At 46.3% G+C, this 13,787-nt stretch overlaps 1 protein-coding gene across 5 annotated transcripts in view; it reads right to left on the reverse strand.

Annotated features, from left to right (window-relative positions):
- The window catches only part of TENT4A (terminal nucleotidyltransferase 4A), a 109,671-nt gene that overhangs the window by 50,250 nt on the left and 45,634 nt on the right, over positions 1–13,787 (reverse strand). For all 5 annotated transcript variants that reach the window (XM_045003524.1, XM_045003522.1, XM_045003521.1 and 2 more), the window contains exons 6-7: positions 4,726–4,854; positions 1,619–1,832 (exon numbers count right to left, since the gene is read on the reverse strand). In XM_045003524.1, the coding sequence (XP_044859459.1) occupies positions 1,619–1,832; positions 4,726–4,854 (343 nt within the window). The remainder of the gene's footprint in view (positions 1–1,618; positions 1,833–4,725; positions 4,855–13,787) is intronic.

A 13,787-nucleotide genomic window follows, 5' to 3' on the forward strand; every position in this document is an offset into this window, starting at 1 on the left:
AAAACTTGTAATCTCAGCAAGAGAGATCAAATTAGTTTGACAGGACCTATATTCCATAAACCCATACTGAGTAACATTTATTGTATTAACCTCCTTTAATTCGTTATTAATAGAGTTCCATATCAGTAATTCCATTATTTTGCTCAGGACCAATATCAGGCTGACAGGCCTATAATTACCCATGTCGTCCTGTATGCCATTTTAAAGATATGGGCACAACTTTACTTTGTGTTCCAAGACTCATTAGAAGTCAACATTAAGGAACAAGAGACTCCTCAACCAGCTCTTTTAAAACTCTTGAATGCAACTCTTGGATGTGAAACAGTTAGTTTTAAGATGTTTAACTTTTGTAGCTACTGTTTAACATTCTTCCAAGTTACTGTTCAAATAAAGTGTGCCATCAATCATGTCATACAAATATATCTGGCTTTTTTCCCCCAAATTGAATCATTCTGCCTTTACTGCATTATTGACAATTGTACCATTTCCATTGAGTAATTCTATCATTTCCATTGGCTCTGGTGGCCAGAGATTTGTGTTTTTTGCTTCCTTTATAACTTTCCTACAATTCCTAGCTACCAATTTATTATTATCAATTTCCCCTTGCTTCAATTTGTTACATATGTTTAATTTTTTATAGCTGCATTCACTTCCCCTCCAACCCATGTTGGTTTTTAACTAGCATGGCCTTCTTTTGACAGACTTGCTAGGCATTTAGTGAAATATTCTTGAACAGTTGCTAATAATGCATGATTCATAACTGTATGTTTAAATCCTCTCACCTGGTTTGGCTCAATCATTTATAGCTTTGTGAAACTGGCCCTTTTAAAGTACCATGTACATACATTACTGGTTTGGACTTTATTCTGTTTGGATAAAGAATGTAATGAAGTCATGATCATTTGTACCTAACCTACCACTATTTAATTCTGTGATTAATTCCTATTTATCTGTCAAGCACGGACTAATACAAGATTCCCCTTCCATTTTTCCCTTCCCCCAACAAAGCTGGATGCAACATTTTCTGAGTTAGGAAACTCATCTTTAATATTTAGACATTTCAAGGATGTTTAGCACTGGCAGCATGAGATCTCCAGCAGGTGTCACTCAGATTGAAGTCCCCCATAATCTTTTTTCCTACATATTACAGATAGGGGCTTAAGGAACCAGTCATCTTGTTCTCTAGTGTGATCTGGTGGTATGTAGCATAGTCTTATTAGGAGTATCTTGTGCTTTTTTAGGACATTAATCCATAAACATTCAAGGTCATTTTCTGATGTCAGTGACTCAAAACATGTAAACTCAATAGACTTACATACAAATAACCAAACAGATAAAGCTAGAATTCCTGTAATATTCATATACGGGTAAGTATTTTAAATTGTAAGATAATTTCTTCATATATACCAACATAATTCTGAATGCTACATATCATTTATACATTTTTCCTTGTGTGTGCTTTTAGTCTAGCACTTTGTAAACTTAACTGAATACAAGGTGTGGACATCTTAAAGCAACACAATGTAGTTCTTTCACATAACAAAGAACAACTTTGATCTTTGTCATACTTTTTTAAAAATCAGAAATGTAGAGTATTTAAAAAGTTATGTAATCTTACCAGGGAGGAGAGGATCTTCAATGCACAACATGGATGGTCTATATCCATTGGTCATGGCTTTCATGATTTCTTCTTTGGCAATATAGGCACCTCCATTTTTTATTCTAATACCCGTTTTCAAGTAATTAAAATTTCTTCCATACAGTTCAAAAAATTCTACTAGAAGCATTCCAAGGTTTTCATCAGCTCTCCTGGCATCAATTCTTGGATGCAACTGTAAAGAAGAATGTCTGATACTTACTAAAAACTGAGGGTGGATTATAGGCATGTACTAGCAAACTGACAAACCATGTACTAATGGTTAGACATAAAACGAGTCCATTACAGCCACTTCATAACCCAAAGGTTGCAATCCTATTACCTTTCCCAACTAAATTCCCCTAAGCTTTCCTTAAACTTCACTTCACGAATGTAACCAAGAGGGGGCAGCACTTGAATAGTATATGGAGCCTATAGGTACTTAACCGAATCTTTCTACTTAGTCCAGTTTTCTAGTCCAAAAGCAATACAGAAGAATTGCCACTTAGATTTGATGCCTAGAAAATGAAGGAATATTGGTTTAAGTTTTCATAGGGATTCTGCAGTGGTGGCAGTTTTCAGAAGATGGACAGAAAATAGAACTCAGTGCTTCCCCTACAAATGCTTATGCGTTCTAGAACAGATACGCATTGCTGGCCTCTCACAATTATCCCCACATTTTACCAGATGTACACAACTTGAAGCCACCTCAGACAGCGGACAACTAGCCAATAACTACCGTATATACTTGTTTATAAGCTGAATTTTTTTAGTAAAAAAGGGAAGCACCAAAGACGGGGGTCGGCTTATGAACGGGTATAGAGAGGGAGAGGTGAGAGACAGCCCCTCTCCCCAACAGAGGGAACAAGGAGAGGCAGCACAGCCAGCAGAGACAGAAGGGAAGAGGTGGGGCCAGAGTCTCTCCACTTCTGGCCATGCTGCTATTCCCCCAGCCTCCAAAGCAGTGCTTCTCAGCCCCACCCCCCAGAGCAGGCTGTGGCCATGCCACCTGGGCACCGGATCACTTTGTGGCCATGCTGCCTGGCCCAGCCCGCTGGAACATGCTGCGGCCGTGCTGCCCAGTCTGACCTGCCGGAGGAGGCTGCGGCCATGCTGCCCGGCCTGCCGAAGCAGCTCCAGCCAGGTCAGAAACATCCTGCCCTGGCCCTCCCCAGATAAGGTGGGAAGGGATGGGATGGGGAGAGTGTGGGGGTCCTGGGCTAGGGGTGGGGTCATGTGGGGTCACTCCCTTGACTCCCAGCTTCTCCCCCTCAAAAATTTTTCCCACCAGTTGCTGTCCCGGCCCGTCAGGGTAAGCAGCTGGCATGCCAGGACATTTTGTTTACTTAGGTTTACCTCCATGCCTGTGGATGCTCGAGGTAAACAAACCATCTTGGCCCACCAGCGGCTTATCCTGATGGCCCGGGAGCCAAAGTTTGTTAACTCCTGAATTATAGGGTCGGTTTTATGAACGGGTTATAAAAATTTTCCATTTTTACTTATCCATCTTGGGGGGGGGGGGGGGTTGGCTTATAAATGAACTGGCTTATGATCGAGTATATACAGTAAACACCAAAGCTACTCATAAAGAACACTTATGCTGGAGCATATGCCTAGATCAGCGTGAGGCCCTGTTTTTAATCTGAGTTAACTGACTGCCAATTCACTGTAGTTAGGCTTTATAATGATAATCCATAAATTCCACAAACATTTACAAATGGGCCATATGGAAAAAGTATGTAATTAAAGACTAATCATAATGCATCTACACAAGGACTGAATTATGATTTTATTTCTCCTTAGCTTTGTTCTAGGAAACTGCTTAAACCATTTCAGCTGAAATTTGCAACAAGTCAGTCTGAAGGAAACACCTAGAATGGAAAAATTGCAGCCCAATCAAAGCTATAAGCAGCTGAAAACAAGGTCTTATAATGGAAAGTGTTGGGCAACTAGCCTCACCTATAATATACTGAGCACAAGATTCGCACATAATTTACCTTTTTAACAAGGTATCAAAATTCTGTGTGTGGTCCATAAACATACATGTTTGTAGATCAGAAGTAGCCTTTATCACAACAGGCATTTGGGTGAGAGAACAGCCAGGTCCAGCTGTCCTGGTTCCAAGCCTACTCCCATTAGCACAGCAGGAGGTCTGCTGACAAGGGAAGGAAGCAAAGGATGCAGAGAAGATTCCAAAGGAATTCAGGGGCATGCAAGGACCCTCAGGCATAGGCGCTGACTTCCTCTCTGCTGGGTGGGTGCTTGATCCCCCTCCTGCCCCTGGCTCTACCCTGGAGCTCCCCTCACCACACCCCCATTCCCCCAAGTCCCCGCCCCTGCCCTGCATCCTCCCCTGAGTGCACTGCGTCCCCGCTCCTCCCCCTCTCTCCTGGAAAGTCCTAAGCACTGCCAAACAGCTGTTAGGTGGCGGGGAGCACTGGAAGGGACGGGGAGGAGTAGGGACATGGTGTGCTGGGGGGGCAGAAGGAGGTGAGGAGGGAGGAGCTTGGCTGCAGAGAACCCATTAATTTTTCCCCATGTGTGCTCCAGCCTATGCCTTCAGGGCATCCCCTCCATCCATCTGGCAACAGGGAGGAAGGAGTAAAAGAGATCAGGGAGGAGTAGCTATGGAGAAATCAGTGAGGCTCTGACATGACCATAATTTGACAACAGTTTCCAGTGTTTCTACTGAAATGACTACCATGTTGGGTGGCCTGCTTGCTTGCAGCCCAACCAGAGAGGGGGTGGGGCAGACTACTGGCAGCCTCTGCCAGAGAAAGGGACAGTTCTAGGCAGCAGGTTCGGCAAAAAGGTCGTGTGGAGAGGGCCACTATGCCATTCGCCACGTTATATGATTATAATCAATTTTCAGAGGCCTCTGCTGCTGTTCTCATCCATACTCTGTGCAGAGCTCTCAGAGATATGAGAGGCAGCCTGCAAGGGAATGGAGATCACAAAGCCTTAACAACAAAGGGAGTGCTGTATGTCACTAAGGGAGAGAGAAGAGGAACAGACAATTGACGATTGGGGAATTCATGGCAGAAATTAAATTTTAAAGAACAGAGTAACAAACAAAATAGAGAACTTACCTGCAGGAAACTAATTGCCATTAAAATTAGGCTGTAAGAGCTAATTCCACCAGTAAAAACTTCATTCAAATCCCTCTGAAGAAGGAACTGTTTTAATACTAAAATCAAGTAAGGCAGCAATGAATATTTCTGCAAATAGGGAAAATAGGCCTGTTATAATCTATTACAAATTCTATAAAGATTTTAAGAAGCATTAACATGTAAAATTCTCTCCTCAAAAACATGACTATAGGACTTTTTAATCAGGCTATTTGAAATTATTTTTACTAGCTGTTTACTCAAAGGAACAGTTAACACTTTATTTTATTCTATTCACATTTTATTTGTGTAAGTACGGTATTTAATTTGGTATATTGTATCTTCCTAACAAAAGAAAAATAAAGGTTAACACAGAAAGCTACTTTTTTAAACTCTTTCATCAGCCAAGACATTATTATCCAAAGTGATCATCAAATTATATTGCAGGAGGGATATAACCAGCAGTAACTACTACAACAGCTGATTTTAGTAACAGTTAGAAGACAGCTAAAACTTTGCTGTATAGGTATAATTAATAATCCAAACCAGATCAAATATATAAACATTTCACTAAAGCTGGTTAGTTATTATGCATAGTAACAAAGTTGTGAAGAAACAAATCATTACAGTATACCAGCCTCACATTTATTTAAGCTTTCCAAGAAAACAGTTCAGTTCGCAGAGTATAAAAGCTATTCAGGACCTGTGTTGAGCCCATACAAAGGAGTGCTATATTTAAGGTAAAGACTTTAAAGCAGCATGCTAGCATACTGAAGGTGCACCACAGTGGGCACACTGCTGAATTCTTTAACAGACATAGGAAGAGTACCTAGCATACAAAAAAATTGCTTTTCAGCATGAAAGAACTGACTTTCAGTCTTTACGTATTTCGTATACAGAAGCTATTCACTTCTGTAAAAGCTAGGCTTTTTACATTTCATTCATGGAAAGGTGGGAAATAAAATATTAATGTTCAGAATGATGGCTGTGCAACATGCTTAATTTAGCCAATAGTTTCTTAAGCAGTGTATTATGTGGAGCCTTGCCTCACTTAAGACTACCTTCAGTGCAGCTCACTTCAATTCCGTGTGACACACCAATCCCATTTATTTAAATGACAAACAAAAGGTATGTTAGGATGGAAAAAAATTCTGAGTTCTAGTTAAGTTCTTCAGAATTTTATCAAATTCATTTTGGGCTGACAGTTTCCAAGCTTGCTCTCAGCCTACAAGCAATTGCTTAGTTTTGAATAGACAGCTCAGCTGTTTCAGTTTTGAATGCATTAAAAACCCTAAATTGGTAGCTTTCATTACGGTTTTCGTAGATTTAACTAGAGCTGGTTAGGAAATGTTTTCCCCCTTCTTGGGAAAAACTCAACAGAAATAAAAAGGTGGTTTTCTAGAAACTGTTCTACAAATTTGAGAGGCTTATCAAAAACAAAAATTCATCAGAAACTGAACTCGTGGAAGTTTATTTTGGCAAAACACTCAATTTTTCACTGAAACATTAAACCAAAAATGTCATCAAACTAACGTTTAAAACAGAAATCTGCAATCAATTTTTACATTAACCTAAAAACCTACTGGAGTTTGGAGTATTGGGGCAATGAAGATTTAGACACAAAACACTAAGGGTATGTCTAACAGACTATGGCAGCAACCTTCCCAGCCTGGGGCAACAGACTCAGGCTACTGAAGGTCATGCTAGTGCTCTAAAAGTAGCTGTGTGGACAACTCTTTCAAGGTTCAGCTCAGGCTCTGAAGCCTAAAGAGGTGGGTGTAAATCAGCATCCCAGGTTAAGTCAGGGGACATCACAATTCAAGTCACCAAGAAAAAAAGTGAAAGCCTGATATTGTTAAACTGGATTGTGACAAGTTCTGGGTCAGAAATGTTTCTAATTTAAAAGCTACTTAGGTTTTCTACAAATTCAGATTTTTAGGGAGGGTATTTTTTGTTTTGCAGGGGGAGGGGAGGTGCTATTTATTTTTAAAGTTTTAATGAAAACTTAATCAAGCCAAATTCAAAGACATTATGTACTGCACTGCAAGTCACTGTATATCATTAAGAAATTTTTATTTGCATAATTTGGCAAATTTGTAGTACAAAGACCATATTTTAAAGCATCAGCAGAAGAGGTCCGAAAGGTTTAATAAAGTGACACAAATTTGTCCTTCACCTTTCCAAATTACACTTCTGTACAGAATTAAGATAATGTCCCTGTTTAAGTCTTTCAAATATTGGAAATGAACAGTTTATTACAGTGTTTCCTCTAATTAAACTTGGCTAAGCACATACGAGTACTATATATGCAAACAGCGGCAGCTCTAGGCATTTTGCCACCCCAAGCAAGGCAGGACCAGCAGAAGGCAACCTGCTTGCGCCCCCTGCTGCTTGCTACCCGAAGCACGCGCTTGGGGTGCTGGTGCCTGGAGCCGCCCCTGTATGCAAAATTTCAACAAGTGAGACTTCTTTCCACACTTGTAATTCAACCATCTAAATGTCATTTTAAAGCAGACCTTTTCAAACAAACAATTATCCTTGCACAAGAACATAAGAATGGCCATACTGGGTCAGACCAAAGGTCCAGCTATCCTGTCTTCTGACAGTGGCCAAGACCAAGTGCTCCAGAGGGAATGAACAGAACAGATACTCATCAAGTGATCCATCCCATTGCCCATTCTGAGCTTCTGACTAAGACAAGCTAGAGATAACTTAATGGAGGCTACGTCCATCAATGGCTATCCAGTTCTTTTTTGAACCCTGTTATATTCTTTGCCTTCACCACATCCTCTGGCAAAAAGTTCCAGACTGTCTGTGTGTTGTGTGAAAAAAATACTTCCTTCTGTTTTAAACCTGCTGCCTATTAAGAACTAGGGGTCACCAAAAGAAATTATGTTATGAGGAGTAAACAACATGTCCTTATTTACTTTCTCCACCCATTTTATAGACCTCTATCATATCCCCCCCTTAGTTGTCTCTTTTCCAAGCTAAAAAGTCCCAGACTTATTAATCTCTGCTCATACGGAAGCTGTTCAATATTCCTAATAATTTTTGTTGCCCTTTCCTGAATCTTTTCCAATTCCCATGTATCTTTTTTTTTTTTTTGAGATTGGGGGGAGAGACCACGTCTGCACACAGTATTCAGGATTTATATATAGAGGCAATATGGTATTTTCCTCTTACTATCTATCCCTTTCTTAATGATTCCCAACATTCTGTTTGCTTTTTTGACTGCCGCTGCACATTGAGTGGATGTTTTCAGAGAACTATCCAAAATAACTCTTTCTTGAGTGGTATGTGTATAGCTGGGATTATGTTTTCCAATGTGTTGGAGACGGGAGCACTTCTTAAGCTTTTTTCAGTTAAGCCTGCAGCTTTTGGGGGACGTGGTTCAAAACTGGGTCTGTGTTTGTAGCAGGCTAGTGTATCTGGTACTGAAGTCTCAACCTGCCAGGAACAATGGGCTTAGAGGTAGTTTCAGCTCATCAGGTGGCAGTCCCAAGGGGGTTTCTGTGACCCAACCCATCACATGGACCTCTTTCGGAAAGTCGCTGGACTAGAGCCAGGAATCTCAGCAGATGACCCCAGATGCCAGGGAGCAGGAGATGGTGTCAGTGGCATAAACTGCAGCCTAGAAAGCCACTTTAGCTACCAGCCTGCCCTAGTTCACAAGACATTGGAAGTCCTGCTATTTTTCCAGGGAAAGAAAGGCCTGAAAGTCAGCTTAGAGTACGAAAGGAAGTCGTACTTGGCCAGGATGGCAATATGAAATTGGAGGCTTAGCAGATGAGCAGACCTTGCGGCCCACAGGTCCAGTTTCTTAGCTGCCCGGTCGGGTGGCATGGAGCAGAAATGTTGTTGGCAGGCGCACTCAGTCACAGCTTGCAACACCAGCAAGGTGGGAGTGGGGGGGGGGGGGAGGGTGAAGAGAAAGTCTGTGCCCTTAGAGAGAATGAAATAATGGCACTCTGCCAGTTTCAGAGTCTGGAGGAGACGATGGTGCTGTCGGTACCACCGGTGTTGAAGGAGTGGGGACAGTAGGAGGTTCCGGGGGGAGAGGGGGGTGGGAGAGGAAGAAGTGGTATGCGTTAGAGAAGGGCGATGATGTGTGTGGAGCGATAGAACGCAGTCATGGTAGAGGTCCCAAGCGACCCAGTAGAGCCAAGCAGAGGGATCATTGGGCATTGACAGGGCTCGCAGGTAGCGGAACCATGGATCAGCCTGTGGAGCATACATTGGATGATACGGTTGGTGCCGGGGATTTGGGCTGTACGACTAGGCCAGCGTGAAGGCAGTGTCTGGTTTAGAGGATCACTCAGTCTGAAGACCAGGCTATCGGAGCCGATGGCACCACTGGTGCAGTGAAGGGTGCACAGTCCGAGAGAAGAAAAGGTGTGTCTGAGGGCAACTGTGGAAAGAGGTGGAGCAGGAGCATCTCATCCTCGGGACACAGCAGACGAAAGACACCTGAAGGGCCGGGACATAGAGGTGCCCCAGCATATAGCAGCATGAACTCAGCTGTGGGCCTAAGAGGGGAGAGATGGCCTGGTGTACGCAGAGCCGTAAGTCCTGGCAGTGGATCAGTCACCGAGGCCAGCAGTGGCACTGGTGGGGCATAGTGCTTGGACTCCATGTGAGGCTTCTTTGGAGCAGGAGTATCTGGATCAATGCACAATTTCTCACCCGACCTGGCACGGCTCTGTGCTTATAGGTAGTCCCCATCAGGGAGCTACCTTTATGCCCATGAGCATGCTTCTTGTGCACAGTGTGGGCTTTGGCCGAATGGGCCGGTGCCACCAGTGCCGGGTGGGAAAGGGCCAGGGAGGTGCTGACTGCCGGTACTGGGCATCCCCAATAGATCTGTGGTCACCAGATCCAATTGTGCACATGGGCACACAGTCTCCTCCATAAGCAATTTGCAGAGGTGAAATTCTCTGGCTTCCCAGGTATGTGGCGGGAATGAGCAACAGATGAGCAGCAGGCACCGATGTGATTCTCACCAAGACAACAGATTCAGTGCTGGTGCTAGTCGCTCACAAAGAAGGAGCATGGGCAGGAAGCACAGTATTAAAAACCGGCTTACTGGGGCACAGTCCCTGAGCCAGGGAATGATCCCCGGAGGGGAGAAGTTCAGCAGAAACCTACGAACTATAGTTTTCCCCTTATACAATGAAAAGAGTAGTTCTCTTAGCAAGCTAAGAGCATCAAGGAACAGTAGTTCCAACTCTGGCCATTCAGCAGTTAGAAGGAAAAAACGGTTACTTACCTTTGTAACTGTTGTTCTTTGAGATGTGTTGCTTATATCCATTCCATGTAGGTGTGTGCGCGCCGCGTGCACGTTCGTCGGAAGACTTTTATCCTAGCAACTCAGTGGGTCAGCTAGGCGCCCCCTGGAGTGGCGCCACCATGGCGCCGGATATATACACCAGCCGACCCACCCACTCCTCAGTTCCTTCTTGCCGGCTACTCCGACAGTGGGGAAGGAGGGTGGGTTTGGAATGGATATGAGCAACACATCTCGAAGAACAACAGTTACAAAGGTAAGTAACCGTTTTTTCTTCTTCGAGTGATTGCTCATATCCATTCCATGTAGGTGATTCCCAAGCCTTACGTAGGTGGTGGAGTCGGAGTGAGATGTTGCAGAATGCAAACTGCTGAGCCAAAGGCTGCATCATCTCTGGACAGTTAGACCAAAGAGGCAAAGGTCCGGATAGAGGACCAGGTAGTAGCATGACATAGTCCCTGGAAGGGTACGCGAGTCGGAAAGGTAGCAGAAGAAGCCTGAGCTCTGGTGAAACGAGCAGTAAGGTGGCTCGACGGAACATGGGCCAAGTCACAGGAGGTGCAAATGCATGACGTCATCCAAGATGAAAAGCTTTGGGAGGAGACAGGTAGGCCCTTCATCCGGTCTGCAAATACAACGAAGAGTTGGGGGCGTACAAAAAAGCTTATCCGCTTGACATAAAAAGCGAGCGCCCTACGGATGTCTAGGGAGGGCAAATGTGCTCCCGTCGCAATGAATGGGGCTTCGGAAAGAAGACCGGAAGGAAGATATCCCGGATGATATGAAAGGTCCACAGCACCTTAGGGAGGAAGGCCGGACGTGGTCCCAACCGCCCCTTGTCCGTACGCAACATAGTGCACCGTGGGTCCACTGTGAGAGCCCGAAGCTCGGAGACTTGTCCAGCCGATGCAAAGGCTACAAGGAAAAAACTGTCCCTCAGGACAGGTATCTCAGCGAGCATGTTGTCAGTGGCTCGAATGGAGCAGGCATAAGTCTGCTTATAACCAGGTTGAAGACCCAGGAGTTGGTGGGCGGCGAACCTGGGGCATAAATGCCCCAAGCCCTTGAGGAAGCTAGAAACCGCAGAGTGTGAGAATATGAAGCGGCCAGTCCCCCCTGGGAGGAAGGTAGAGACGGCTGTCAAGTGCACCCTTAATGATAAACTGCGCCAGGCGCTGCTGTTTGAAGATCATAGGCAATCCAAGAGGAAATGGATCGGAACCTCTGTGGGGGAAACCTTGTGTTTCGTAGCAGCAAAAGAAAACTGCCAGTTGGGCAGATACATTAACCGAGTGGAAGGCTTCCTACCACCCAGGAGAATCCTGTAGAACCGAGGCAGAACAACGTAACTCGGCTCGGTCTAGGCCCGCAGCAGGCATGCGGCGATGTGCAGGGATTGCAGGTCTAGGTGGTAAAGTTTGCCGTGATCCAGCGTTATGAGGTCTGGGCAAAAAGGCAGAGGAATCGGTTGGCTACCGACCGGTCTAGCAACATGGTGTACCAGTGCTGCCTGGACCACGCTGGAGCGATCATGATCAGATGCGCTCTGTCCCTGCGGAGTGTTTGCAGGACCTTGCGAACCAGCGGGAGCGGTGGGAAAGCAGACGGCTCGTTCATGGCATCAGAAAAGCAGCCAAGATCGAGCCCGGGGAGAGGCCTTGGCATGAGCAGAACTTCTCTCTCGTTCTGTTCCCGCGAGAGCGAAGTTCCAGAAACGTAATGGATAACATCTGGAGGAATCAACCACTTGAGAGACAGGAAGGAACTGCTGAGGCGATCTGCCAGAGTGTTCCGGACCCCTAGGAGAAAGGACGCTACCAGGTCCGTCGATTGAGCTGTGCAGGAGTCCCGGAGCTGGATAGCTCCCTGGAAAGAGGACGACCGTGCTCCTCCGTGGTTGTTTATGCAACGGGTGTCCATTGTATTGTCTGTGAACACCGAGACACAACAGCCTTGTAGCTGAAACGCCTGGTATACAAGGCAGACTGCTCCCAACTCTCGGACATTGATGTGCAAGGGCAGCTGTTGAGCCAACCAATGGTCTGGAGTGGGAAACTGACCCAAGTGAGCACCCCAGCCAAGAGATGGGGGCGTCCATCATGAGGGACACCTAGGGTGAGGTGGATGGAACAGCACCCCTGCACACATCAGGGAGGGCGCAGACCCCCAGTCGGGGGAGCCTAGGACGCTCGGGGGGATCGAGGCGACCATGACCATGCTGTCTCTGGCCGGGTGGTACACCGATGTGAGTCACGATTAAAGTGTACGGAGGCGAAGCCTGGCATGTTCGGTTACGCACGTGCAGGCAGCCATGTGGCCCAGGAAACCTAGGCAAGTTCAACGCAAAGTTGCCGGGAAGGTCTGTAGACCTTGTACAATGGCCCTCGCGTGAAATCAAGGCGTAGGTAAGCAGGCTATGATACTGAAGTCCAGGGCGGCCTCAGTTTAGTCTACTCCCTGAGTGGGAATCAGGGTGGATTTCGCTGCATGGATCATCAGGCCTAAACGCAGGAATAGGACCTAGTCGACGCCCACACGAGAGGTAACTTGGGCCCCGGTGGCCCCTGGGATGAGCCAATCGTCCAGATACGGAGCACGTGTATCCGATGGTGGCGGAGAGGGCGGCAACTACAGGTAGACACTGTGAATACACAGGGGGCTGCATAGAGGCTGACCGGGAGGACTGTAAACTGGAATGACAGTTGGCCATAAACCGGGGGTACCTTCTGCGTGGAGGATAAATGGCGACATGAAAATACGCGCCGTTCATATCGAGGGCGGCATACCAGTCTCTGAGATCCAAGGATGGGATGACGGTCCCCATGGATACCATGCGGAACTCCAGGTATATCATTACTTGTTGAGCTCCCGCAGGTGTAGGATAGGTCTGAGGCCTCCCTTCACCTTGGGGATCAGGAACTAGTGGGGCTAGAACCGTTTGCCCCTTCGTCCTTGGAACCTCCTCTATAGCTCCGATGGTGAGGAGCGCCCGCACCTCTTACAAGAGGGATTGCTCGTGAGAGGGGACCCTAAGAGGAATGAGGAGGGATAGGCTTTTGCCCGATTGGTGTTAGGAGGACCCTGATTTTTTGCCCCTTGGGGTCCCGACCAACGCCTATGACTGCCTCAGCGTCGCCTGCTGGCAAAGCCCTGTCCTTGTCCAGGCGCAGGGTAAGAGCGGTGAGGCTGGCGGAGAGGTCGGCAGTGAGACAGCGGCATGTAGATGCCAAGAGGGAGGGCGTAGTGACCTCGCTGTCCTTTGGGCCTTGCAGCCTAGGGTCAGCTGTGAGAACAGGCCTTTGTCATTGAAGGACAAGTCCTGTATAGTGTGCAGCAGCTGCGAGGGAAGGCTCGGTAACTGGGCCATGAAATGCGCCTTATGGCAACACCCGAGGCCAGAGTCGTGGCTGTGGAGACCGCTACAGCCAACAAGGCCTGGAGGGAAGCTTTCGCCACTTCGGCCCTTTTTACCGGAGGGCATCAAACTCTTGACAGTAGATTTGAGAAACCGATTCCGTAAATTCTCTCACTGCCGCCCATAGTAACGGCTAAGCAGGGCTTGCTGGTTTGCTACGCGAAGTTGCAGGGTGCCTGCCGAGTACATCTTATGGCCCAGGAAGTTCATTTGCCTAGCCCCCTTGGACATAGGGGCTGGTACCTGTAGGCCATGGCGTTGCATCTGATTGACGGACTAGATGACAAGGGAGCCGGGGGATGCACATGCATTCGACTCCCGTGCCTACGGGCGCGATAGTGGCCA

This window comes from Mauremys mutica, chromosome 2 (genome assembly GCF_020497125.1).
Source record: "Mauremys mutica isolate MM-2020 ecotype Southern chromosome 2, ASM2049712v1, whole genome shotgun sequence".
Lineage (NCBI taxonomy): Eukaryota > Metazoa > Chordata > Testudines > Geoemydidae > Mauremys > Mauremys mutica.